Source organism: Mustela erminea, chromosome 7, assembly GCF_009829155.1.
Source record: "Mustela erminea isolate mMusErm1 chromosome 7, mMusErm1.Pri, whole genome shotgun sequence".
Taxonomy (NCBI): Eukaryota; Metazoa; Chordata; class Mammalia; order Carnivora; family Mustelidae; genus Mustela; species Mustela erminea.
This window is the reverse complement of record NC_045620.1, coordinates 103,811,296-103,839,237: the sequence shown is the minus strand read 5'-3', so window position 1 is coordinate 103,839,237 and position 27,942 is coordinate 103,811,296. Positions and strand designations below refer to the sequence as shown.

At 41.3% G+C, this 27,942-nt stretch overlaps 1 long non-coding RNA gene and 2 gene segments (V, D, J or C); all 3 read right to left on the bottom strand.

Moving 5' to 3' along the window:
* Positions 1-1,177: 1,177 nt before the first annotated feature.
* LOC116596464 lies at positions 1,178-8,829 on the bottom strand. Its single transcript, XR_004288125.1, has 5 exons — positions 8,721-8,829; positions 7,779-7,893; positions 7,452-7,561; positions 6,968-7,065; positions 1,178-1,381 (listed from the first exon to the last, which is right to left on the bottom strand). It is a non-coding gene; the product is annotated as an uncharacterized LOC116596464 (long non-coding RNA).
* Positions 8,830-17,612: 8,783 nt separating this feature from the next.
* On the bottom strand, positions 17,613-18,391 carry LOC116596452. The segment is given in 2 exon segments: positions 17,613-17,987; positions 18,235-18,391. Coding segments are annotated over 2 exon segments (384 nt in total).
* A 2,871-nt stretch (positions 18,392-21,262) lies between these two features.
* LOC116596443 lies at positions 21,263-21,990 on the bottom strand. The segment is given in 2 exon segments: positions 21,263-21,697; positions 21,881-21,990. Coding segments are annotated over 2 exon segments (510 nt in total).
* Between the last annotated feature and the right edge of the window lie 5,952 nt (positions 21,991-27,942).

Genomic DNA, 27,942 nt, shown 5'->3' with positions numbered 1-27,942 from the left:
GCAGAGAGGCAGGCAGAGAGAGAGAGAGGAGGAAGCAGGCTCCCCGCGGAGCAGAGAACCCGATGTGGGACTCGATCCCAGGACCCTGAGATCATGACCTGAGCCGAAGGCAGCGGCTTAACCCACTGAGCCACCCAGGCGCCCCTGGAAGATAAATTTCTGATCACCCCCTCAATCCAATCCAATCCAGTGATGCACTAAGACGTCCATGCACATTGAGAATGGAAAGAACATAATAAGACCACCAGCCTCTCTTCCGCTTCCAGCATTCTTGCACCAAACACCATCTCGCTGAATCTAGGTGAATAATGGGGTAGGAGGACATAGGAATCAATGTTGTGAGCACAGGTCAGAAATTCTTCCCTTGGATTGAGCTCTAGGCATCTTCTATCATAACCACCTGGGGATGGGTTGTTCAACTTCAGGGAAGAGGAAGTGAATGGTCTCTGCAACTGGAAGCCCAGATGCCCCTCCCCACCTGCTTTGCATGTTGTTCCCAGCCCACTCTGCTGTCCAGAGCCCATATCAATACCTGGGTCAGTGTCCTGGGGGAGATCTGCCTCAGTTAAGGCACGGAGTGAACCATGATATCCCCAGCTCAGCTCCTCTGCCTCCTGTCCCTCTGGCTCCCAGGTGAGAGGAAAATGGGATGATTCTGCGTATCAGTGAAAACTGTGTTGTTTGTTCTTATCACTTGGCACCTTGACTCAGCAAGCACAATAACTCAAGCTCAATACAGAGGAACAAACCAGAAGACAGTGGTTAAGATGTTTATGCGGCTGACTTTTCTGTTTTATTTCCAATCTCAGGTGCCACTGGAGAAATCGTGTTGACGCAGTCTCCAGCCTTGCTGTCTTTGTCTCCAGGAGAAAAAGCCACTCTCAACTGCAGAGCCAGTCAGAGTGCTAGCAGCTACGTAGCCTGGTACCAGCAAAAACCTGGACAGGCTCCCAGGCTCCTCATCTATGGTGCATCCAACAGGGCCACGGACATCCCAGCCCGGTTCAGCGGCAGTGGGTCTGGGACAGACTTTACCCTCACCATCAGCAACCTGGAACGTGAAGATGCTGCAGTTTATCACTGTCATCAGTATAATATCGGGTACCCACAGTGATTCAACATAAGACAAAAACCTCTGTTAGGACCTCAATGATTCATTTTACCAGGTGCTTCCTTTATAAGCAGCTGCTGTAGTGCTTCCTCAGTCTCAGCATCTCTGTTCTATTGGGAAATCCTGAGGTTCAGAAAACTAACTCCATCACAAGACTTGGGCTCTGATTACTGGATTCTTCCTTGGACTTAGCTGCACCCCCAGTTCAGGAACAATTTCACCACCAATGGCATCAGATCAGATTCATAGGAAAGGACATCTCTAAAGGTCCTGGATGGTGTAATAAGACAACAACAAGGACAACAAAGGATTGGAAAGGAAGAATGAAAAATATCATAATTCAAAGATGAAAAGATTGTATGCTGACAAAATTCAAAATAATTTACAAAGAAACTACTAACAACAACAAAAGAAATAAGTTATCGCTGAATTCAAAGACAGCATGCAAAGAACCGTGTGATTTCTGTATAAAGGAAATAAATGCTTAAAAATAAAATTAGAAAACCCATTATTTAGAAGTGCCTCAAAAACATCTAATATATTTAGGAAAAACAACAAAATAATTAGCAATAATTATTAACAGAATATTATTCAAAGAAAACAAAACCTAGGTAAATGGAAAACCGTATTATGTCCAAGGATTAAAAGTCTTGATATTGGGAACATGTCCATTTTATCTTCCCTTCAGCCTAAATCTGTGTATTTGCTGGAAAATTTCATGCCCCAGCAAGGAAGCTTCCCCCATCCCAGTCCCCAGCAATGATAAACACTCAACATTCTGTCTCATGGAAGGTAACCTGCCTAGCCTGCTCTCCCCAGGAGCCCCTTGTATGAGTAAAAACACCCTCTCAATTCTTTTGGTACATGGAGTCCGTCAGTCTCAACTTAATGCTTCTTAACTGGAAAAGGGGTCCGTCTCACCTCCATGGAAAAACCATAAAACATAATACTGAAGAAAACAGGAAAAGAAGAAAAGCCCATAGAGTTGAGCCCCACTTTTCTTTCTTTGCTCTTCCTTGGCTAATGAGCAGAGTTGGGATTAGTAACAGGTCATTAGAAGCATAGAGTCTGGAATAAAGAAAAGGCTGAGAAGTCCCAGCACTGAACAAAGTTTCCAACAATATCACACGGTCAGAGATGAAAATTAACCTCAAGGACCAAAGAGAAGGAAAGATTCTGGCAAAGTCTGAAGACTGCAGTTGGAATTGCAGCAGGGCTACACCCTGGGGGGCTGGAAGGACTGGGAAGAGCCAACAGGGCATCATCGCCAGTGCTAACCCCAGACTCAGGGACAGTGCAATCCTTGATTGGATAGAGATTACACAGCATCCAATAGCACTTCAGGCTGCCAGAATCAAATGTCATTTCTTTCTGCATGATAAAAATCATTCTTTTATTTTTATTTTTAAATTTATTTATTTGACACAAAGAGTGAGAGAGAGAGCAAGCATGCGGCAGGTAGAGAGGCAGGCATAGGGAGAGGGAGAAGCAGGCTCCCTGCTGAGCAGGGAGCCCAATGTAAGCTTCGATCCAGGACCGTGGGATCATGACTTGAGCCGAAGGCAGACGCTTAACCGACTGAGCCACCCAAGTGTCCTGATAAAAATCATTCTGGAGCCTAAAATCATTAAAATGTTTCTCAGCAAATACATGTATAAATCTACATAAGTAGTAAGTATATAGAACACCGTCTGGTTTTCCATCAATAAGTACAGGAGGAAAATAAACAGGCAAGAGAAATAGATTTCTGCCCTCAAAGTTGCAACTATGAGGTAAGAGGATGTTAGAGGCTTAATGCATTCACTGAAAGATTGAGAATTCTAATAGACAGCCTGAAATGATTAAAAGTAACCAAACAGAAATTCAAAAATAATAATCCAAGTCAAGAACTCAACAGATGAGTTTAACAGTAGATTTATCAGAACTGAAAAGAGAAATGGTAAACAGGAAGATGATACAGAGTAAGGTTGGAATATCAAATCAGTGGAAGACATACAAAAGGTCATAAAAGGCAAAATGGATACACCAGGGGGGGAAAAGTCCAATGTATTTATAACTGAAGTTCACGAAGTAGAGAGGAGAGTATAGGCAGTGGCAAGATTCAAAGAGGTAGTGACTGAGGAACTTCTAAAACTGATCACAGATTGAAGGAATTCTGTGAACTCTTAATAAGGTAAATGTCCCTTCGAAATGATACCAAGGCCCATCTTATTACCGGTGCTGAGAAAACACATACAAAATGGGGAAAGAGATAAAAAACAGAGAGGGTAAATGTAATTCTTAGAAAATAAGGTAAATTATCTTTAAAAGAGCAACAACAAGAAAACCATATAGCTCTTAACATTAGATGGCGGGAGACAAAATGAAATAAAATAAAATAAATAAAATAAATTTTGAAGGTGTAGGAAGAAAGTATCTGCCAATTAAGGATTCTATACAGGAATATACTTTACAATGGAAGACAAAATAAATACATTTTACAAAAACAAAAATGTACAAATTGAATCATCAGAAGACCAACATGAATAGAAATCCTACAAGGACTTTTAGAGAGAAGAAAATGAAGTCCAGACATAAGTTCGGAGATTGAAAAGGAGTGAAGAACAGTACAAGGGGTATATATGTGGGAAAGTCTACAGTAATTTTGACTGTCTACAATAATGATATCTTGTGGTATTTACAATGATGTAGAATTAAATTATATATCCAAATGAAACATGGACACAAATGCTCAGAAGGTACAAAGTTTTGTACCTTTGTACTTCTAACTAATTTAAGTTAGAGTTTTGAAGATGAATGCATTTTCTGGAATATGTTCAGGTACAAAGGCATATAAAGACAGGACAAGCCAAAAACACATGCCATTACTCTCTAGAATACTCACAGTGTATGAAAATAATACAAAATTTAAAAATGTACTTAGGAAAAGAATGAACCAGTCCTGCAACCACACACCAAATCAGTGCTATGTGAATTGTTATGGAAAAGATTATATAAAGATACTCAAAATTGCATGATAAAATATTACAAATTAAACTAAATCAAAAGACAACTGAAGACTACAGTGAACTATTTTTAATATATTATATATAAATAAACATCAATATTCTCAACTATAAGAACTTTTAAAAATAATTATGGCAAAGAATCAAAATCTATGTAGAAACGTGAAAAAAAAGAACAGAGAATTGAAAAAAAGACATAAAAATAACTTTTAAGTATACATAGTATGTTCAATCTCACTGATTATTAGACAATGCAAATCATAACTATTTTGAGATGGTGTTTCTCATCTATCAGATCTGAGAAAATTAAGAACACACGAAGCACATATTTAGATAAAGTTGTGGGGAAACACACACCTCATTTATAGCTCCTGGGGATGGAAGTGAATACTGTATCTTCAGAGAAGAATATGACAGTAGTAACAAAATTACCTGTGTGTTGACCATTTGACCTATAATTCCATTTCTAGGAATTCCTGGAGATACACTTACAAATGTGATGTACAAAGTTATTCCCTGCAGCACTGTTTGTAATTGTTTGCAAAAATACTGTCAAGAAACTAATCTCCCTCACATAAAAGTGTGGTTGAAAAAACTATGACCCACCACACAATGGGATACATTTTATCCGTGAAAAAGAGGATTTCTATGAACTGATACGGAGTGACTTCCAGGATTTATTTTTAAATGAAAAAAGCAAAGTGCAAACAATTCTCTGTATTATCCTACATTCCTTACAAGGTGGAAGAAAAGAAAAACAAAACAAACAACAAACAAAAAAAAAATCTGTGAGGATAAACCAGAGTGAGATTGTTGCCTACAGGGGTGGTATGGCTATGAAATAGAAGGGACAGGAATGTGACCTATCTCGGATCATAACCTTTGTTTTTGTGTATCTCTGACTTCGGGAATCACATTAACTGTACACACATTCAAAAACATAAATAAATGTTATCAACCAGGATGAGGGAAGTGCAGTTGTTTTCCTTGTTTTAGAGAGAAATTCAGAGATCAGAGAGAATGTGTGTGAGCACTGAGCTGCTCTAGCAAGTGATCTGGTGGAAGTTTCGACAAGCCAGGTGGAAATCTGTTATAAACAAGGAAAGAAAATCTTTCTAAGAAAAGAGTTGGATGTGCACTGATTTAAAAATACCAGATTGTTACTTCACGAATTGCAGGGAACATGATCATCAGATGGAAAGTAAGAGCACTCATTCATTTTCAGGCCAAACATTGTGAGAAATTGGGGCCAGATAAAGGATTGAAAGAACATTGTGGAGGAAGTAAAACAGCCCAGTGATAGAGGGACATAAGCAAAGGACACTTGCAAAGCCCTGAATAATGCAGACTTCTTGTCTTTGGTGGAACCAGGGAGCAAAGGAACGCACGAAGGCGCAGCTCCCAGGCTTCCAAATGTATTATGTTCAATACAGTTTGAAGGACTCATTTGACTCTTCTCATACTTTTTGACTTAATCCTCTACCAAAACCAGGATGCACCCAGTGTAGAGAAGATAGAAGAAGTTGTCCTCCACTCCGTGATCATCCCTGGGCACCATCTCCTGTGAGATGACTAAACAAAGCAAAGCTAGGATCTAATCCAAGAGAGCTTGAAGATGGGTATTGTGGGCAGCCATCATTCTGTGCTCTCAGTACATCCCAGGTATGTGAGGGAGAGGAGGCCAGTGGGACAAACAAGAAGGAAACCACACCACAGGTTACAACCAGAGAATATAACAGAAGGTGATATAATCTCAGTCGCTGGGAACCCCAAACCTGATCACACCATAGGGACTCCATTGCTAATTAGAGAGTCTTGAGCACCAAACTATTGAATGGCCTTGAGTCCCAGATGTGGTGAAGAAAGACCAGTTCATAGAGCATTGACATCTAACTGAAAACTACATCTCCTATATAATGTTCCCACTCTCTGGTATGGTACCTGGAAACTAATTATGATTTGTCACAGGCATCAGAAATAAAGCATGTTTGAAATTGTATAAGAAAAAGTACATTGTCCCCTGGAAATGACACTCAATTAAACAGGAAGTACCCCAGAGTGTCTCTCCACACATGGCCACAAGAGGGGACACCTGCACCAAGTGACCCCAGAGAGGAATCTGGGTTTATCTGGTACTAATGGCGGAGAGTCCGGACTAATTTAGGTCACCGTCATCATCATCATCATCACCATCACTTTTTCATTCCATTTCAGAGTTTAGCCTTTTAATGATACAATAGGTTTTTTTTTTTTTAAGATTTTTTTATTTATTTATCAGAGAGAGAGAGAGAGGGAGAGAGAGCGAGCACAGGCAGACAGAATGGCAGGCAGAGGCAGAGGGAGAAGCAGGCTCCCCGCCGAGCAAGGAGCCCGATGTGGGACTTGATCCCACGATGCTGGGATCATGACCTGAGCTGAAGGCAGCTGCTTAACCAACTGAGCCACCCAGGCGTCCCTGATACAATAGTTTTATAGTTCCTCCTACTGCCCATTATACAGCTGACTCTATCTATGGCCCTATGGCATTTCATATTTAGAAAGACTCAAAATGATCTAATCAAAGGGTAACTGGCACTTAAACTGGTTCCTTTTATGACAAAATGTTTCAAGCACAATGAAAGTCTGGAGAATTGACTCACACAGAAAATACACATGAAGGGGAATAGTGAGTGGGAAGGTTTGTCCAATAAAGGAAAGAAGACTAGATCTCTGGAGTGTGGTCCAGTCAGTGATGAGCTTCCAGAGGACATAGATCAAGGCACCCCATTCAGGCAAGCATGACAAAGTGCAAACCTGCAGCTGCTGCCCAGGCTGGTGCTCATGGTTTTGGAGACCAGTAAATCACACTCACATTTGCTCACATTGGCAGTCACTTCCTGAATGCGACACAGAACTGGCGTGGTCTGGCATCTCAGCTTCTCAGGAACTGTGGACCCAGACTGCCAATGACTAAAACAACGAGGAAGAATATTTTTGGTTAGATGTATAATGATAACTACACCCAGGAAAGAAAAATGGGTAGAAGAAACATCTCTCTATACCCAATTTAAAAATCACAATCTTGTGACTCTTTTCCCTCCTCATAATAATCCTTAAGATGGTATCTGAAACTTCACAAAGTGAGCTTAGTCTTATATATTTATCCCCAGTCCTTGGCCCTGCCCCACTTGAGCCCATGGTTGGACCATCTCCAGGCTTTTGGGAACAAACCAGTCCCTGAGCCACGAGTTTTCTCTTGCAGGGACCTTCAGCTGAAGTTTAGACTGCTGACTGCACTGCAGAGTCCTTTGCAGAGAGACACACATGTGATCCTTGACAGCCTCTAAGATACAGACATGAATCTTTGTTCTGCTCCTGCTCATCCAGGCTGAAGACATGCTTTCATGTGGTTCCCAGATCCAGGTCTTTCCGGGACAGACCTTCCACCCCTGGGGATCTGTGTTCACTGTAGGGGATAATTTTTACAGTAAGTGATATTCAGGAAGAAACAGTCATGGCTATTCTCATCCAGTGCAGAGACAATTAAGAACGAAGACTAACTGTGATATTTCAGTAATTGATTCTGGGGAGGTGTTCGAAATTTTGACTAAAGTCTATAAAATATCTAACATTTGTGAGAAAATATGATTTTGGTACTTCATTCCTTACTTCAAAATTATTACCTCATATTTGCATTTCCATGACAAGTTTCTTTCTTCTTCCAGTATCCCATGGGCAGCTGTGCTACTCGGGCTCCAACCATCTTGTCTGTGGCAATGGAAGGGGTGTCTGCGTTGCCTGAAAAGCAAGTCTCAGTCCCATCCCTGCATTGGACACACCCACCTGCACGAGTTCCTCAACTTGCACTAATATCCTCAACCTGCAGGGTGTCCCACAGGGCTCCTAGGGACCCAGACCATTCAGTGGTGGTGGGTCAGGGACAGAGTCCACACTCACAATCACCAGCATGGAGACTGGAGGCACCACTCATACCTGGGTGAACAGCACACTCACTGGGAACCTTCACATTGTAATGGCCCTAAACACAACCCTCCCATGTGGGGTCAGCCCTTCTGCTCAGCTGAACAGCTGCTTCCTCTGGGGAATCAGTCAGAGCAGCTGCTTCTCTCAGAGAACCAAGCTGGGGTGCGGTTAAAAGGGTGGGGGGCTCTTGAAGGAGGTCAGGAAGATCCTAACGGTCTAGACCCAAATCCTGACCAGAGTTGCTTTCAGTGGATAAACAGTGGCCAGAACAACATGGCTGAGGTGGCTCATAGATGGTTCCACACTGACTCTCCCCCTCAGCTCTCAGCCTGGCTGATCCCTAAGGAAAGACCATCCGCCTCTTCCCCATGACACCAGGAACAGACCTCCCCTGGATTAGTGTAAAATTCAGAAATATCCAAATATAACTTTAGATTTGTTAATATCATAGCATTATCATTCATTTTGGGTTTGGAAAACTATGCCATGGTTATGTGCAGTGATACTGTTAAGGAAAGCTAGGGCAAGAGTACACAGGAACTATCTGTTATAGTTGAGACTTTAGGTAAGTCTAAAATTATTTCAAAATAAATATGGCATAGAAGTAAAAATAAAAATAATAAAAGAGCATAAATGCTTACTGAAGGCTTCCACAAGTGTTACTCTATTTTTGCTTCATTTTCTGGGTGTAATTCCAGTGCCTTGTGGCGCCAACCTGGACTCTGATTGTCTACAGTATGTTGACTTATTTGTCCATCCTGGAATACACATAAGTTGTTAAAAAATGGCTAGTGCCTACTTCTGAGCATAAGAATTCCAAGTGTTTGAATTCCATTTCTCTTAATTTCAGAGCTTGGGGTCCAAGTTCTCTATTTAAAAATTACTTCTTTAGTTAGAGTTAACCCTTGAATAGCATTGGTTTGCCCACTCAAGTCTACTTACATACGGATGTTTTGGGGTATTTTTCTTTTTTTATAAACACCGTCCAGTACTATAGTGTATTTCCTCTTCCTTATGATATTCTTCATAACATGTTCTTTTCTCTAGCTTTCTTTATTGTTTTAATGCTGTATATAATACATGTAACATACAAAGTAATTGTTAATCTACGGTCTATGTTATTGGTAAGGCTCCTGCTCAACACTAGGCTATCAGCAGTTATGTTTGGGGGGAGTCTAAAGTTAGACATGCATTTTCAATTGCATGGGACAGAGGGTGGGCACCATTAACCCCTGCGTTGTTCAAGGGACAAGTAGCTAGTCCACACCTTTATTCCCTCTTTCAGGGTGGCTATGAAAGGCTAAATCCAGTTCTGAAGTCACTCCCAATTACACGATAATAAACAGTTTAGTGAGTCATTTCTGCAAAAACAAACAAGAAACAAGCACTGTACACAACTGGAAAAATCATCAAAATCTATTTCAGTTCTTTATTTTAGGAAATTGCCATAAGAACAAAATAAATGGAGCAGTGCTCATTCTTGAAAAAGAACTAGAGCTTAGAGTAAGGAAGTAGAGTTTGTGTCTTTTTACCCATGAATGCTCACTTCTGTCCCCAGTTCAATTGATCTGTCACTTAACAACATAAGGATGGTGACAAAAACTAACAGGTTACTGCCAGGAAAAACTGGACTTCAGGTGGGGTGTGGATTGGAGCAAGATCCTTCAGCAAATCCGGTAATTTAAACATAAAATATTAAAATACTGGCAGAATAGGAATGCCTAGGTGACTCAGTTGGTTAAGCAGCTGCCTTTAGCTCAGACCCTGAGGTTCTGGGATCCAGCCCCTCATCCATACCCAGCCACCTGCGTATTAGGGAGTCTGCTTTTCCATCCCCTTCTGCACCTCCCCCTGCTTGTGCTCTGTCTCTCTCTCCCTCTCTCAAATAAATAAACAAAATATTTAAAATATTGGCAGAATATTGGGGGAAATGTCACACATAATGGAACATAATTAATCTATAGAACAAAGAAACTCAAGGAAATCTGTTCAAGAGAAACACAATGAGATTCACATTACACACAGTAGAGTAAAAATGATCAAAGACAAAGAGAAAATCTTGAAAGTGACAAGAAAAAAACCCAACTCATTTTTTAAGGGAAACAATAACACATTGGCTATCTTTTCACCGGGACTGGTAGGGACCACAAACAGTGACAGATTTAAAGTGCTGCAAGAGAAAAGAAAAATCCACAAAGAGTTTTATAACCACAAAACTATCCTTCAGAAATAAAGGAAAAGTAACAATATCCCCTGAGAAGCAAAAATGAAGAGAAGTCATTACTGGCAGATATGCAAACAAAAACCATAAAAGGAAATCCTTCAGACTCAAAGAAGTGACAGAAGGAGCTAACTCAAATACACAAGAAGAAAGGAAGCACTCAAAAATCATAAGGAAACTAGAAAGAGGATGGAAACAAAAGGATGTTATATGTAACTAATGAACCATTGAACATCACATCAAAAACTAATGATTACTATACAGTGACTAACTGAACATAATACATACATACATACATATGATAAAAATAAACTGAAAAAAGAATAAAAAAAACCCACAAAGGATGCTTGTGTGACTTATATGAAGCTGAAGTCCAAGAAAGTCCAAAGTATTGTGAAACATGTCAAAATAATAGTTACCTCGGTTGGGTTAGCGGGGAGTTGGTTTGGACTCGGAGGAGAGAGGCATCTGGAGAATTTGAAATATTCTACACTTCAATATGGACTGTGAATTTATGTAAAACTTAGACGCACAATTAAGATTTCTGCCCTTTCCTTGGCACTACTTTTACCACAATTTAAAACAAAAAGACAAACCTAGATTTGTTTAAATAAATGTGAGAAAGATTAAGAGTCACCAACTATTTATGGAACTCAACCTTATTAAGAAGTATAAATGTGACTGGGAATGTTCTAGAGACATAGAACATCGGTTGAGGAAAAGAAGGAAACGTCGAACTGTGTGCCTTTACTCTTCAAGCAGCATAGACCTTAGCTCTCTGGGTTTTCCTTTGAACACAGACATTTTATATTACTCTGCTCCCCTGGGGACCCCCCCCCCTCTTACTGGCTCTCACCCAGTGGCTGTAGCCACCAGGAGATTTGCATATTGTTCCCTAAGGGAGGACTAAGATACAAAGGCTCAGATAAAATCTTTGCAACTGAGATAAAAGACCAGTCTTGGTCAGGACTCATCAGATAAACTTCCAAAAACGAGGTTCCCTTTTTAGCTCCTGGGGCTGCTGATGCTCTGGGTCCCAGGTAAGGACAGAGGGCAGATGAGAAAGCAGAGTGGGTCAGGGAGGGTCACACTACGGACACTCCTGCTCTCCATGTCTATTATGGCCAAGAGCTAGAAGCCTACCTCTTACCCTCTGGGAAGGGGCATGTGATGTTTAGATCCCGGAGAGCAAGGAACGTTTCAGAAAGAACAAAGATCCATGTTGTGGTAAGACTATGACATAGAGAAAAGGGGGTGAGGCAGGCAACTTTTAGACTCGACTTTGTCTGCTGCAAATCTTAGGTTCTTTTTTAAAATTGAATATTTGGAGTTATTAATAAATATCACAAAGTGTGGTGTACCTGCATGGCACAGTCAGTTAAGCTTCTGCCTTTGGCTTAGGTCATGATCTCAGGGTCCTGGGATGGAGCCCCAAATCAGGCTCTCTGTTCAGAGGGCAGTCTGCTGCTCCCTCTCCCTCTGCCACTGACCCCCACTCATGCTCTCTCTCTGTCATATAAATAAACAAAACCTTTTTTAAAAAGTTACAAGAAAGTGATGTAGCCTGAAATAATTACCAAGTAAAATTTTGAAAATGACTCATAATGTTGGCATGTAATCCTACAATTCTCTCTTTACTTTAGGATCCACGGGGAGGTCGTGCTGACTCAGACCCCACTCTCGTTGCTGGTCACCCCTGGAGAACTGGCCTCCATCTCCTGCAGGGCCAGTCAGAGCCTCCTGCACAGCAATAGAAAATCCTATTTAAATTGGTACTTGCAGAAGCCAGGCCAGTCCCCACAGTCCCTGATCTATGAGGCTTCCAACCATTTCACTGGGGTCCCAGACAGGTTCAGTGACAGCAGGTCAGGGACAGATTTCAGCCTGAGAATCAGCAGGGTAGAGGCTGAAAATGTGGGGGTTTATTACTTCGGGCAAAGTATATATGTTCCTCCCACAGTGGTTCAGCCCCAAACACAAACTCCCTGCTTGTCATGGCCCAGCTGCCCACATGTGTTGTTTGCCTGGGAAGCAGACACAGCAGATCATCTCAGTCAGTGTAAGAGGAAAAGATTGGGGAGCTCTGGGCAATGGATGAGTTTGAAGACTCACTGCTTCTTGCAACCTACAAATTTTGAAATTTTGATACACCATGTTTTCTTTTGGTTTAAAAAAGTATCTAATTTCTCCTTTTATGTCTTGTTTGACCCAAGTTTCACTTACTGGGTATATCCTCTAGTGAGTACAGTTATTTAGGAAGGTTGACCAACTTGGGTCACAGGGGTCTCAGAGCTCAGGAAATTACTCCAGTGACCTGCAGTTGGGGAAGCTCATTCTGGCTGAATGGCTTGATCTCAGTACTCATGCAAGGAGAAAGTCTTCCTTCTAATTAGAGAGAAGTTCCAGGTGGGCCCATCAAGGAACAGGCCTCTGTGTGTCTCCAGTGTTGGCCGAAACAGTGTGGGTTAGACTCTGTGGCTGATAAAGTCTACGAGTCAAAGTATAAGAGTATCACATTGTTGGGGTGCCTCGGTGGCCCAGTCTGTTAAGCATCAGCTCTTGGTTCGGCTTAGGTCATGATCTCAGGATTGTGTTCTCAGGGTCATGACCTCAGGGTCATGAGGTTGAGCCCCACATAGAGGCTCTCTGCCCCTCCCCACCCCACTCTCTCTGTCTCTCCCTCTCATAAACTCTGATTCCAGGAGAACAGATCAAATAGTTACACCAAGACTATCTGGATCTCAGACATATTACACACTAGCCTTCCATTTTATTGAACACAAACTAACATCCTCTGACAACTGAGGCAATCTTCAGTAAAACCAACCTGCATAAGTCCTTCCTCATTCAGTGATGATGGTCAAATATAGAGACTCACAGAGACTGCTCTGTTCCCCCACATGATCGCCTTGTACCTTTTTACCAAATCTTATTACTTGTGTCAACTCCTGGTCAGTTTCACTGTCCAGGCCACAGCATGATTCCTTATCGTGCAGGAGACAGAGATTCTTTTTTTAGAATTGGGAATATTATGGTTTCTATATATAAGTGGAAAGGAAAATTTCAAAGCCTTTTTGTAATGAAGAAAGAATTTTTATAAGATTTACTATTTTCAAAAATACTAATTTAGGGATACCTGGGTGGCTCAGTGGGTTAAAGCCTCTACCTTCAGCTCAGGTCATGATTCCCAGGGTCCTGGGATTGAGCCCCACATCGGACTTTCTGCTCAGCAGGGAGCCTGCTTCTCCCTGTCTCTCTGCCAACTTGTGAACTCTGTCAAATAAATAAATAAAATCTTTAAAAAATACTAATTTAAAAAGATATTATGTACCCCTATGTTTATTGCAGTATGATTTATAATTACCAAGATATAGAAACAACCTAAGTGTCCATCAATAGATGAATGGGTAAGGAAAATGTGGTGTATATACAATGGAATATTACTCAGCCATAAAAAAGAATCAGATTTTACCATTTGTGACAACGTGGATGGACTTAAAGGGTATTATGCTAAGTGAAACAAGTCAGACAAAGAGAAATACCATATGCTTTACTTGTACATGGAATCTAAAAAACAAAATACATGAACAAACTGAAAAGATCTGTATAGAACTTAGAGTCACATTAATAAAGCTTTTTCTTTGAAAGGAAGTGAAAAGCTGAGAAATCAAGGAGTATAACTGCTCTAAGGAAACCCCCAGACTTATAGGAAATGAGAATCAGAGCCAGATGATGTAACCCAAGTGCTGGATGGCAGCACCACCTCCATCTTCAGGGAAATTGTATCTGCGATCTGAGAGTCAATACCGGGGTCCTCCTCACCTCTGCATTTGTGGTTGTCTCTCCATTCACATAGTTGGTTCCAGTTCAGTGCGGTTTTTTACTAATCCTTACAAAGAATGGAGCAACTTCAGGGTCTTCAAGAAAAATGTCTAACAAGTAAAGGAAAGTTGCGTCTGGAAGTAGATTTCTTCTCATTGGAATTTTTCATCCAACCTGACCTAATCATGGAACAAGGGAGTTGTGTAGGCATGTTACCACTAGATGGGGGGAAATGTAAGCACATGATTCTATTTTCTTTTCCATAGACTTGCACCAAATGCCATCTCACCAAGTGTAGGTGACGGGTGAGTCAGGAGGACTCAAGGGATTCGATTCTGTGAGCACAGGAGAAATATTTCTTCCTCAGGCTGAGCCCATGACATCTGATTTGACCACCTGGAGATGTGTTGCTCAAGAGTAAAGAAGAAAAGGTGAATGGTCTTTGCACCTGGAAGCCCAGGTGTCCCTCCACAGCTGCTGCTCATGTTGCTCCATCCCACTCTGCTGTCCAGAGTCCATATCAATGCCTGGGTTGGTGCTTTCAGGGAGACCAGGCTTACTTAGGACACAAAGTGAACCCTGGAAGTCCCAGCTCAGTTTATCTGCTTCCTGTTACTCTCGCTCCAAGGTGAGAGGAACATGGGATGTAGTGAAAACTTTGTCTGTGTTGTTGAGTCCTGTGACTTTTGCTCAGTCAGCACAATCATAGAAGCTCATTAAAGGTGCACCCGGGTGACTCAGTCAGTTAAAATTGCCTTCATCTCAGGTCATGATCCCTGGACTCTGGGAGAGAGATCCAATTTGGGTTCCCTACTCAACGGAGAGCCTACTTGTTCCTCTTCCTCTCTCTTAGCCTTTCTCATCCACTCATGCTCTCTCTCTCAAATACATAAATAAAATCTTAAAAAAAAACTCAATATAGAACAATCATCCTAGCACTGTCAGGAAGATAACAGTTAAAATCCGGATTATAGGCACACCTTTCATGTTTCAAAGAAACCATGAAAGAAATCATGAGGATGTAGCCTCCCTTTCATTGTCTGCAGAGGAGTCAGACAATGACTTACTTACCTGCAGAGTGAGTCAGTGTTGGTAACCAACTAGCCTGCTACCAATAGAAACCTGGACAGACTTCCAGGGTCCTCATCCTTGGTGCAACCACCAGGGCCATTGGCATTCCAGCCCAATTCAGTGCCAGTGGATCTAAATAGACGTTACTGTTTCCATATGCAGCCTGGAATGGAGGATGCTCCAGTTTGCTCTGGTCAGCAAGGCTCCAGTGAGAACCACAGTAATCCAGTCTCTACCACAGACCTCACCAGCTTCTTCCTTCAGAATCATGGAGACACATCTTTTGCAGCTTTCTCTGTTCCATTTGCCACCTGAAAAAGGAGCTTGTGAGGATTAGCATTTTATTTCATTCAGGTCCTAGAGAACTGAATGGGCTCTCAGACTCTCTTTTGCCTCCCCCCATGAAATGTCAGATATTAAAGAGAAGTAGAGGACACATTGTTCACTTGCACACAATTTACCAGGATGAAGCTGAGACTCAGAAAGGGTCATAAATATCCCAAGTTCATGAAGAGAGTTAGTGGTGAGTATATTGAGAGGAACCTCCTCTCCCAGATTCCCCAGGTACTTCCCATTTGACCTGAACAAGTGATGGCCTCTTCTGTGAAGGCCCAGTCCCTGACAAGAAAGTTCCCGAAATTTTTGCCAGGTCCCCTCAGAAGATACTTTCTCTCAATCAGAAGAACAAGGTCTGGAGCCTGAAAATCTATTGTTGGCTGAGTTCTCTCATAGGATAAACACACATTTCTCCTGAGAACACTTCTTAAAAACAATTCTGAGAATTTTGTGGTTTCAGAGCAAAAGAGATGCAAATCATCTGAGTGTAGGTGAGGAGGTCCTATCTTATAAGTCCACATATGCCATCCACTTCTTTGTATAAGTCAAGTGGGTATACTTAAGAGGATATTCTCTGAGCTTTTACAAAATGTGCATACAAAATGTCCCTGTCCAGACAGGCTTACTTTGAACTTGTTAGCAAGGAAAACTCCACGGACCTGTTATGTGAAGTGAATTTCCATAGCAATAAGAATCTGTTAAGGAAGGAGTCACTTAATTTCTATCTGAAAATCCCAAACCCACAGATCTCCCTCCTCTTTTCTCGGCAGTTGCTCAACTGAGACCGTGCCCATCCACTGAGTTCTCTTCAAACACCTCTGAACCCTCAAGACCCTGGGAAAACTAGCTTCCCAGTGGGTGACTTGGAATCCAGATATCCTCAGTGTGGCTTTCCACATAAGACAGGCACTGGTTCCATCCAGAGAAGAGAACCCACCAGCAAGGTTCAGCAAAATAGACCTTTCTCTCTGGTACTGAAGGACGCTTAGCTATTGAGTTATTAGCATAGCAAGTTATCTAGCCCTCGAACTCATTCTCCTTTTAAAAGGATCCTGGCACTGAGAAGCAAGAATGGGGCTCATTAAATAACTACAGATTAAGTAATGATCTTTTTAGTCACAAGATGAACAATATTCTGGGATATTTAGCTAGAAGTCACATTTTTATCTGTGACTGTTAGAGAATAGTTTTCAAAAAGTTATATATCAACTATGAAAGAGTAAGTGAGAATACTAGAAGCAAGAGATTTTATGCAAGGATTTGGTCAAGGCAAAGTGCTGAAAGGTATTCTTTAGTCTCATAACAAAATTGAATCTATCCCTGTGTGCAGTGAGGAGATACCATGAAGGGACCATGAGGAACCATGGATGGAAATATCTTCCCTGATCCCCAAGGATGAGTAATAGACTCACTGCTTGTCTCCTGAAACAATTCTCCCATTGTTGGTCATCGATTCTTAAAGATTAGTAATAAAAATTTCTTAAAGTATTAGTGAATAAAGGCCCCATGTCTAGAGATATGGATTTCCAAATGGTCTTGACTTTACATTAACTCTGGGAGGAGTTAATTTAAAGCTTTGCTGAGAAGTGAACTCTAGGCATATGATTTCTTTTTTAGTCATTTTGAAGTTGTCCCATTGTCACTTCTTCCCCTTGTTTATGTTGAGGCTTTAACTAACCCTTCCTATTCTTGTTCCTTCAAAATGAGAGGATTTTCTTTTAAAAAAAGAGACACAAAGATAGAAAAATCTTCATCAAAAAATGAAAAGTAACTACATCACAATTCTCTACATCACTCGGATCTGAGTGATCCAGAGAGCCTGATGCGGGGCTCGATCCCAGGACCCTGGGATCATGACCTGAGCTGAATGAAGGCAGAGGTTTTAACCCACTGAGCCACCAGGTGCCCCACCACATCACAATTCTTAAGTTGCTGAACAACTACAGAGATCTTTGTGTGAGCTCAAGCAAATAGGAGAAGTTAAAAATCCAAATTAATGTGAGAAGATCAGGCTGTATCTGAAAGACAGAGAGCTGACAGTTCTGGCAGTTGAAGGCTGTTTTTTTTTTTTTTTTTTTTTTTCTCATTGAAATGACTGAGCAGCCACTTGGGGAGGTTTTTGTTTAGACCCAGAGCACCGTGGGAGGTGTCTCCTTGCTCTGTTTGCAGTAATAGTTGGCAGCATCCCCATCCTCCACAGGATCAATTGTGAGACTGAATTCAGTCCCAGACCCACCGCCACTGAAGCGGGCCGGGACCCCAGACGCTTGACTGGATGCTTTATAAATCAGCATTCTTGGACGCTGTCCTGATTTTTGTTGATACCATGTAATATAGTGTGTGATGCCCCAAATGTCACCGACGTTCTGACTGGTCTTACAAGAGATGGTGGCCCTCTGCCCTGGAGACACAGTCAAAGAGGCTGGAGACTGGGTCAGCACAATGTCCCCAGTGCAACCTGGAATGAGAAACACAACAAATTTGACAGACGTACTGAGAGCATCCTAGTGGAGGCCCACAGCACTGATGACCTTGTAGTCAAAGTCATGGACAACACTCTGAAGAACCAGAAAATGGAAGGGAACTGGGCAACTGGAACCCCATGCCAAATGCTTGAATTCCAGCCACCAGGAGCCCAGACACACTGGAAGCATTGAGGCCACAGTTGAGTTTGACCACCATTTCTCGGTATGCCCCCCTCTCACCTGGAGCCCAGAGCAGCAGGATCCATAGCAGGGGAGTCCCGGACCCCATCTCAGAGAGCTGGACTAGAGGCTGCTCTTCGGGGGCCCTGACAAGATGCCTTTAAGGATGTTGAGAGCAGCCTGGGGTTTTGTCTAATGACACAACATGCAAATCAGCTCTGAAGAGCTTGAGGTTGTGCCCAATATGGACACCTGCTCTCAGAACACCCTGTGGGACTTTGGGTCACCAGAAATTTCCAAGTATAGCTCAAGCATGTCTCAAGGGATTTGGGGGCCAGTTTCTTGAATCCTTGCCTTCTAGTCTGTCTGAGATGCCATGTGGGGTAGTGCCCTGGGCTCTTCTACTGTGAGGATATAGGTTATTTCAGGAACACTCTTAATCCCTAGAATTAATACAATAATGTATTTCAGGTTGTGATTATTGTCAGGAAGAGAAAGCTGCAGGAGTATAAAAGAGTGAACCAGGGTGGCCTGGTTCTGATGAAGAGAGGAAGTCTGCCCCACTGAGTAAAAGACCTTCATATGAAGTCCTGACATGTCCTCAGGACCTGGAAAGGGTGAAACCCTTGGTGAAGGCTGGGAACAGACACTAATCAAGGAACTTGCCTCAGTGTGGATAAGCCGGGACTCTCTATCTGTTCAGTCCTGGAAACCAATGTCAGGTCCCCCTCGAAGCCCTCCCATGTGGAGGGGTCATTCCACTGGCTCCCATTCACAGCGAACAGCCAGCATCTGACTTGCCACCATTAAAACTTTGTCACCGAAATCTCAAACTGAGAAAGTTCTTGTTCTACTACAGCAAAAGTATCATGTCCCAAAGACACTGGGCAGAGTAATAGCATTGATATTAGATTTAGTCTGCCTATGAAGGGAAAAAAATAACTGATATCTGAAAATATTTCTTAGAGGTTAAAAGGGTAAAAGAAATCAACCGAGAATAAACTGGTAAGATATTCTGTTCTGAATAGTCAAGAACAAAAACTAGTAACAGTCTTTTTAGGATTGTTTAAATATTATAATCCAGGAAAATTGTCCTTTGGGTTCAGTTGAAAAGACTTAATGGATTTATTGCCATATCCTTTTATTTAACTTATTTTCTTCATTCAACATGATATTTTCTTTGCTAAGAAAACAAAACCTTTGGCAGGATCTCTACATAGAGAAAACCATCACCAACTCCAACAACAATAAAAGGGAAATTGACTACTTAACTTTGGAACTAACAGGAGCCAGGACTTGACTCAGGACACCTGTCAAGCATCTTCCAACCCAGGGCCCTGCCCCAGGTATGCACAGAGAATTGGAGGTCCTACACTGTCTACACACCAGCCATCAGTAATAGGCAGGTTAGCTCTGTTATTCTTTAGTACTCTCAGTAAAGTCATAGCCACCTCCCACATGGTCATAGCCCTGGACACAATCCCATAGACCAGCTGGGCAGGGAGGCTCTTTTGTGACAACTGATCCACTTTTCCATTGCATCTACACTGAAGGGAGCCACACTGGCTTACTTTAGAGAAAGTTGTGAAGAATACAAAGGAAGTTCACACATCTAAGCTTGCAGCTGTTTGTCTGTGAGAAAGGTCGTTGCCCCTGGTGCCCCCATACAACATTAGTTACAATAGGAAGGGCTGAGTAGGGGTAGTGCCGGGCTTCGCTCAAGCTACTGGGCTGCTGCTTTCCCTCTAGCTCAGGGGAGAGAGCTGCTCTAGTGTTTGGAAGATACAATAATGCATGATAAGACACACTTCAGTTGATGTTTGTGAGGTAACGTGCAATCAACCAAAATAGAGCAAGGGGACCTGTTTACCTAGAATCTACTGCCCCATGGAGGTTACTTCATAAGAGAGAACCAAAGTTTAAATATCACATAGAATGCTGTCAGTACAAGTAACAGGGTCAGAGAAATGGTAGATTTCAGAGTCTACTGAGTCAATGACTTAAAGTAAGATCAAACTGTTTCCACATCAGCTCTGATGTCCTCAGTCTGTCAGTAATGAGTTCCTTCATGATGGGCTGATGATCCACTTTCTGTACAACCAACAGGAGAAAAATGCTATATTTTCACTGAAACATCAAATGCAATTTTTGAGTCTTCTATTGAAGTCTTACTGAGTAATCTAGAACAACAATAATTGTACACACTGTTTCTCTTTAGTCAATAGATTGGAGTTAAGCCAGCTTGCTATGAAGCCCAAGGAAAGGTTTAAGTTGAAGGCCTAAGATATTGAGATGTTTAAGAATGAAGCATGTCTACATGTTCAGTAAGCATCCAATTCCCCTCCACACTGATGGATGGTTGAGATCTGTGTAATGGGAATGGTTAAGTCTTCATAGCAGAGCCCAGATTGTTGGGGAGGGGAGAAACATTCCAAATAATCCAGAAGAATATGCAAGTGTTTTCATAGTGTAGAAACAGGAAATGATGGTTATCCTCAAAGTCCCAGAACCTAAATCCAGTCCTACTCTCAGAGACAGAACCATGAATTCTTCTCCACTGTGAGGTCTACACAGCTTCTGTGAAATTCACATAACCCTGCCCTTTCTCAGTGGACCTCAAATGTTTTTGCAAGCCTTCAACTGGGATCCAGTGAGATATTATTTTTCTATTTACATTTTTCCTTTCTAATAGCCTCTGGCAAGTAGAAGGAGGAGAAGCTGAGCAAAGAGCAGTCTTAAAAACACCAGTGAGTAATCACGTCTTGAGGTGGCAAGCTATGCAGCTGGCCAAAGGGTTACAGGGAATGCTGATGTGTCATGTTACAGGGGAGCATTCTGCTCTGAAGCCCACTGATCCCTTCTCCGCAAGATGCAGCAGAAGCCATGATCATGTCAGTAATATAAACCCATCTGTACGGACAATTCAGATTCAGGTGATCCAAAATATTTTGAATGGTGTAGACAAGGGCCCATGGCAAGTCATTACAGTCTTCACAGAATGACCTCCTGGTACAAGAGACATAGAAGAGCTTTATCCACTCAATCTTCCCTTAAGACTCATACATTCTTCTATGATTCACCCCAAAGGCTTATCCTACAACTTAGGGAGAAACAAGGCTGAGCGGGGAGGAAGCAGCTGGTTCAGCAAAGCCTCCCTTACCCCATGGCCCTGGGGAACAGGTTTGTGTTCGAGGCTGAAGCACTGTGGGCGGAGAGCTATAATACTGCATGCAGTAATAGTCCCCCACATCTTCAGCCTGGAGGTTGCTGATGGTGAGGGTGAAGTCTGTCCCAGACCCACTGCCGCTGAACCGGTCGGGAACCCCAGATGCCCGGGTGGATGCCCAGATGATGAGTAGCTTAGGAGCCTGCCCTGGTTTCTGCTGGTACCAAGCTAAGTAGTTCTTCTGGTTGGAGCTGTATAGAAGACTCTGGCTAGACTTGCAGTTCATGGCAATGCGTTCTCCTGGAGACCCGTTCAGGGAGGCTGGAGACTGGGTCATCACGATGTCCCCAGACACACCTGCAATCACAAATGGACAGTGGCCATACACTGTCTCATTAGTATACTAAATATGTATCTAAAAATGTAGGTTTCCTTATTTTTCATAAGTAATCAAACTGTTTTAATGAAATGTTTTACTCATAACATGTTGTAAAGTCATTTGCCAATTTTATAAAGATCTTTCTCCTCTCAGCCTCTCACCTGAGATGCCCAGTGCCACAAAGAGGAGGAATTGGAGCTGTGACACCATCGTGCTGCTGGTCACCTGTTTGATGCTCCTGGACCCCATCCCCAAGAAACCCTATTAATATAGCTCTCAGCAGCCAACCCAAGACCCGAGGAGCCTATGCAAAACATCAGAGAGCATGAAAGTGCCTGCTCACTGAGCTGTGAATCAGAGAATGGAAAGAAAGAGACAAAATATCCATACCCCAGGATATGTGATTGTATGCTACAAGAGGCCCAGAAATCACCTTAAAACTATGATTCTCAGCAATATGTAGCAAAATCCCCAAATGTAAACTCTTGTTAATATCTATTAACAAACAGTTAATAAATTCTTGTTAACTGTCCAATTTCAAACCAGCTAAAGTCAACCTGAAAGCATAAATCACTTTTGTAGTAAAATATATGTGTTCATGAGTATATAATTTCAGAACCTAACTGAAATGATATAAATACAGCGTGAGTGCATGGAATGTACTCATGTCACCAGAATGAGCATAGAGGGTAGGTACACATTTACATCTCTATCTCAGACTTTCCTCTGAATTTTAAACACATACTTGAAGTTGCTCTTGGACAACTTAAAAGCATCTCCATATGTCCAAAACAGACCTCTGGTAGCTCCCTGTGCACAAACTCGATTTCAGAAAATGTGTCACCACATACTTAGGAATCACCCTTGTCCCTGCTCTTTAGGTCAACCAGGGTCTGAATAGCCCAAATCCTTCCCGCCTGTAGCATCACAGCTCCTCCTAGGGGCAGTAGGTGAAATAGCTTCAGCTCCAGGCCCTGTAGAGCAGTTCTTCATTTATCTTGACTCCAAATCAACAGTCCTTTTAGAATTCCACAAAGAACAGCTTCCTAAACTCTCCTAGGCATAGAGAATTTAAAACAAATCAAACAGGGGTTCCTGATTGGTTCAGTTGACTAAGTGTCTGACTCTTGATTTTGGTTCAGGTCATGATCTCAAGGTTGGGAGATGGAACACCGTATCAGGTTCTGTGCCGGGCTCAGAGTCTTTCTTCCCTCGGGCACCTGGGTGGCTCAGTGGGTTAAACCTCTGCCTCTCGGCTCAGATCATGATCTCAGGGTCCCGGGATCGAGTCCTGCATCAGGCTCCCTGCTGAGCAGGGAGGCTGCTTCCCCCTCTTCCTCTGCTGTTCCCCCTGCTTGTGCTCTCTCTCCTTCTCTCACTCTCTATCAAATACATAAATTCTTAAAAAAAAAAAAAAAAAAGATTGTCTCTCTCCCAGAAACAAAAAAAAAAAATCAAGAACAAAACAAAAACAAACAAACAAAAAAATGTTTTCTCTCTCCCTATCCCTCTGCCTCTCCTCCCTCTACTTGCTCTCTAAAAAAATTAATAAAACAAATCAAACCAAACCTCATAGCACTTTTCTTTCAGTGGGAAGGATGGATAAGAAAGAAACAAATAACATCTCTTCTGCTGTCACTTCTGCTCTCTGAGGTCCCCTCTCTGGGTGGCATCATCACTCAGCATGAATGGGGCAGTGGATGTCCAGGTCCATTTAGTGTATCCGCATCCTTCAGCATGGACAGACAGAGGAAGAGAGAACATGTCTGTTTGGGTTTACACTTTTGTTCTGGGAAAATAAAATCAACTGTAGTCTCATATATTGTCAAGTATCCAAATCATCTCTTGATCACGGACAATAGTCTTTCCATTCCTCATTTCCCTGCAGCATGAAACTACCCAAGACAAAGGTTGGTGACAAAAATCAATACTCTAACACTATATATAAAGATAAACTGGGCCCAGTTTTATCAGAGCATTTTTGTATGTTTAATATTCCTTTCTGGTGAGGAGAACCATCTTTCATTTTACCTTTTTCCATTTTTTCTTGGAAAAAAAAAGAAGTTTATCGAATATAAGAGGTAAGCACTGATTCTTCATGTGCCTCAGATTATAGTGACTTGTCCTTGAACCATTTACTGTTTCCTCCTATAATCCTTACCTCAGAGAATCAGATCCAGATGGAAGAGAGGATATCTATATTATTTCCTCCAAACTATCCCATTTCTCCTTCCAAGGCTCTCAGTTACTGTTTGGTCAATTTGCTTTGGGTACTCTGCTTCCAGCTTAATTCCAGGGATGAAATGTAGGATCCTGGATTCTCCATTCACCAAATTCCCCTTCTTGACTGGAGTGGCCTGTAGAAATCTGTCAAGAATGGTCATTACTGAAGCTGGACCACATGGAGAGACTCTCAGAATTCCTGATAGAATGTGAGGAATAAATACCATGTATATGGAACATATATAACACAGGATCTGTTGGCATCCATGCTAAAACTTCCCTTCATATGGAGCTAGTGCAATGGAAGTCAAAATGGAAAGGTAGAAACTGGATCTTCCTGATATAATAGGTGACAGGATCACTTTTCTTTAAACCTTCCACTCTGGACTTTTCATTAGCGTAAGCAACCAGATTCCCTTTACTATTTAATGCAGTGCAAGCTGGGGTTCCTGGTAATTGCAACTAAAAATTTGCCAAAAGATTTTGTACCCTCTTACGCTGTTGGTGGGAATGCAAGCTGGTGCAGCTACTCTGGAAAATAGGATGGAGGTTCCTAAAGACATTAAAAATAGAGCTACTCTACAACTCAGCAATTGAACTACTAGGTATTTACACAAAGACACAGATGTAGTAAAAAGAAAGGGCAGGTGCACCTCATTGTTTGTAGTGCAATGTCCATGATAGCTAGACTGTAGAAGGAGATGAGATGTCCTTCAACAGATAATTGGATAAAGAAGATGAGGTTCATTTTTACCATGGAATATTACTCAGCCACCAGAAAAGATGAATACCTATCACTTGTATCAACATGGATAGAACTGGAATGGATTATGCTAAGTGAAATAAGTCAAGCAAGAAAGACAATTATCATGTTTCACTTATATGTGGAGTATAAAATAGCACAGAGGACCATAGAGGAAGGGAGGGAAAACTGAATGGGAAGTCATCAGAGAGGGAGAAAAACCATGAGAGACTCTGGACTCTGGGAACAGAACTGAGGGTTACAGAAGGGAAGGGGGTCGGAGGTTGGGGTAACTGGGTGATGGGTATTAAGGAGGACATGTGTCATGATGAGCGTCAGGTGTTATAAGCAACTAATGAATCATTGAACACTACATCAAAAACTAATAATGATGATGATAATGATAATAATAATAATAATAAATGAAAATAAAACTCTTAGAATTGGAAAAAAAAAAAGATTTTGTACGCTTTACCAACCTAACAAGTTCAACAAAATTGAAAATAACACCATTTTATTTTTTGGCCTGTACAGTCTCATCATAGAAAATATAAAAGAACCATTATTTAAAATGGTCTGTTTCTAACAGGGAGAACCATGAAAAATGCAAGCCAATATGGTAATATCAACCTTTACCCAGGGAAAAGTTCATTATTTTCTTAATATTGTCAAAAGCATTTTTTAAAATTTTAAGCCATTAAAAATCATATACTATATGTAAAGGATTTCAATTCAATTATTTTTCACTTCATTACTATCCTGAGAGAGAACATGATCTTCTTCAGGAATGAGTGCAGAAAATGGGAAGGATCACTAGGCACATACATATGTACAGATACTACACAAACATATCCACAAACTGTAATAAAAATATTTGTAGCCACTTGATCACAGTGATGGCTTATACATTTGAACTAGCTGTATATGTTCACATGCCTTCCACAAACCATTCCTCATCATAAATTATACCATCTTTAAATCAGTAATCAAAAATCCTCCAAACAGGGCGCCTGAGTGGCTCAGTGGGTTAAGCCGCTGCCTTCGGCTCAGGTCATGATCTCAGGGTCCTGGGATCGAGTCCCGCATCGGGCTCTTTGCTCAGCAGGGAGCCTGCTTCCCTCTCTCTCTCTCTCTGCCTGCCTCTCTGACTACTTGTGATTTCTCTCTGTCAAATAAATAAATAAAATCTTTAAAAAAAAATCCTCCAAACAAACAAAAGTCCAGGACCAGACAGATTGGTAAATTCTACCAAGTATTCAGAGATTTAATTTATCTATATGTCTCAAACTTCCAAAAAAATTGAAGAGCAGAAATGCTTAAATTCATTTTAGAAGGCCAGCATTACCCTGATACCAAAGCCAAAAAGTGGTAACAAGAAAAAAAATTACAGGCTGATATCCTGGATGAAGATAGATGCAAAAATCCTCCACAAAATATTAGCAAACCCAATTCAACAATACATTAAAAGGATCAGACACCATGAAAAGTAGGATTTATTCCAGAGAAGCAGGGATGGTTCAATATCCATAAATCAATCAGCATGTTATATCACATTAACAAAATTAAGGGTAAAAATCACAAGATTGTCTCAACATGAGAAAAAGTATTGATAAAATTCAGTATCTATTTATCAAAAAAAAAAAAAAAACCAGAAATGCCAAGGGTTATAGAGGATATGGAGAAAGAGGATATGGAGAGGATAAGGAGACATGCCCCCAGGTATTGTCATTGGGGATATAAATTGGTGCAGCCACTATGGAAGACAGTATGGAGTTTCCTCAGAAACATAAAAATAGAACTACCCTATAATCCAGCTCTTCCACTTCTGGGTATTTGAAAATATATATGGACCACTGCGTCCATTCAAACATTATTTAAAACAGCCACAATATGGAAACAACCTAAGTGTCCATTGATGGATAAATGGATAAAGAAGCTGTGTTATACATGTATACGCAAACAATGAAATACTACTCAGCCATGAAAGGGAAAGGAATCTTGCCATTTGGGACAACATGGATGAAACTTGAAAGTAAAATGCTAAGTGAATTAAGTAAGGCAGAGAAAGACATTATGTATAATATCACTTCCATGTGGAATCTAAAAAAGCCAAATACATAGAAACAGAGAATAGATTGGTGGTTGCCAGGGGCTGGGTGGTGAGATAAATAGCAAGATTTGATCACAGGGTACAATCTTCTGCATATAAAATAATTTCTGGGGGTGCTTGGGTGGATCAGTGGGTTAAAGCCTCTGCCTTCGGCTTGGGTCATGATCTCAGGGTCCTGGGATCGAGCCCCACATCGGGCTCTCTGCTCGGCAGGGAGCCTGCTTCCTCCTGTCTCTCTCTCTGCCTACTTGTGATCTCTGTCGGTCAAATAAATAAATAAAATCTTTTTAAAAATTAAATAATTTATGGTCTCATGTACAGCATGGTGACTGTAGTTAACAGTGTTATATTGTACTGGAAGATTACTAAGAGACTAAACCTTCAATGTTCTCACCACAAAAAAGTAAATAAGTACAACAAAAAGGTTGATTATACACAGTGAAGTTCCATTAACTCTCCTTATGTTGGTAACCATTTCAAAATATAAATGTGGGTCAAATTATCACATTGTGTAAAACGTAAACTTACACAATGTTATATGTCAATTATATCTAGAAAACAAAAATGTTGACATCACTTCCTTCTGGCCCCCGTGCTTTCTAAATAGAAATCCTTTGTCATTCGAGGTGTTTTCCTCTCTGGATAAGTGTGATTTTTCTCTTTCAGCCTATATTTTTTCCTTTTTCTTTAGTGCTCATAAATTTTAATACGATGTGTCTTGACATATATTCTTCACGATTATGCTGTTGGGGGTCTGCTAAATGTGAAAAATTTTGAGCAATTAATTATTCAAAATATTTTTCATCTCCATCCTCTCTCCGCACTCTTTCTAGGATTCCAGTGGCACAACTGTTAGATCTTTGGTTTGGTCCCATGTATCCCAGATACTGTGGGTTTTGTTGTTGCTGGTTTTGATTTGGGGGTTTTCCTTTGTTTTGTTTTTAACGTAGTTTCTCTTTTTGGTTTAGATTGGGTAATTTCTTGCCTCTGATCTACCCTCCTTTATCCTTCCACTCTCCTCCTTCCAGACCTTTCCTAGCCAGATACCCCATAGGGCATCCATGTCCTTACTTCAGACCACTTCCCCAGCCACATTAAGTCAATGACCATTTGTGCTCTTTGAACATCTACTAACTAAACATCTTATT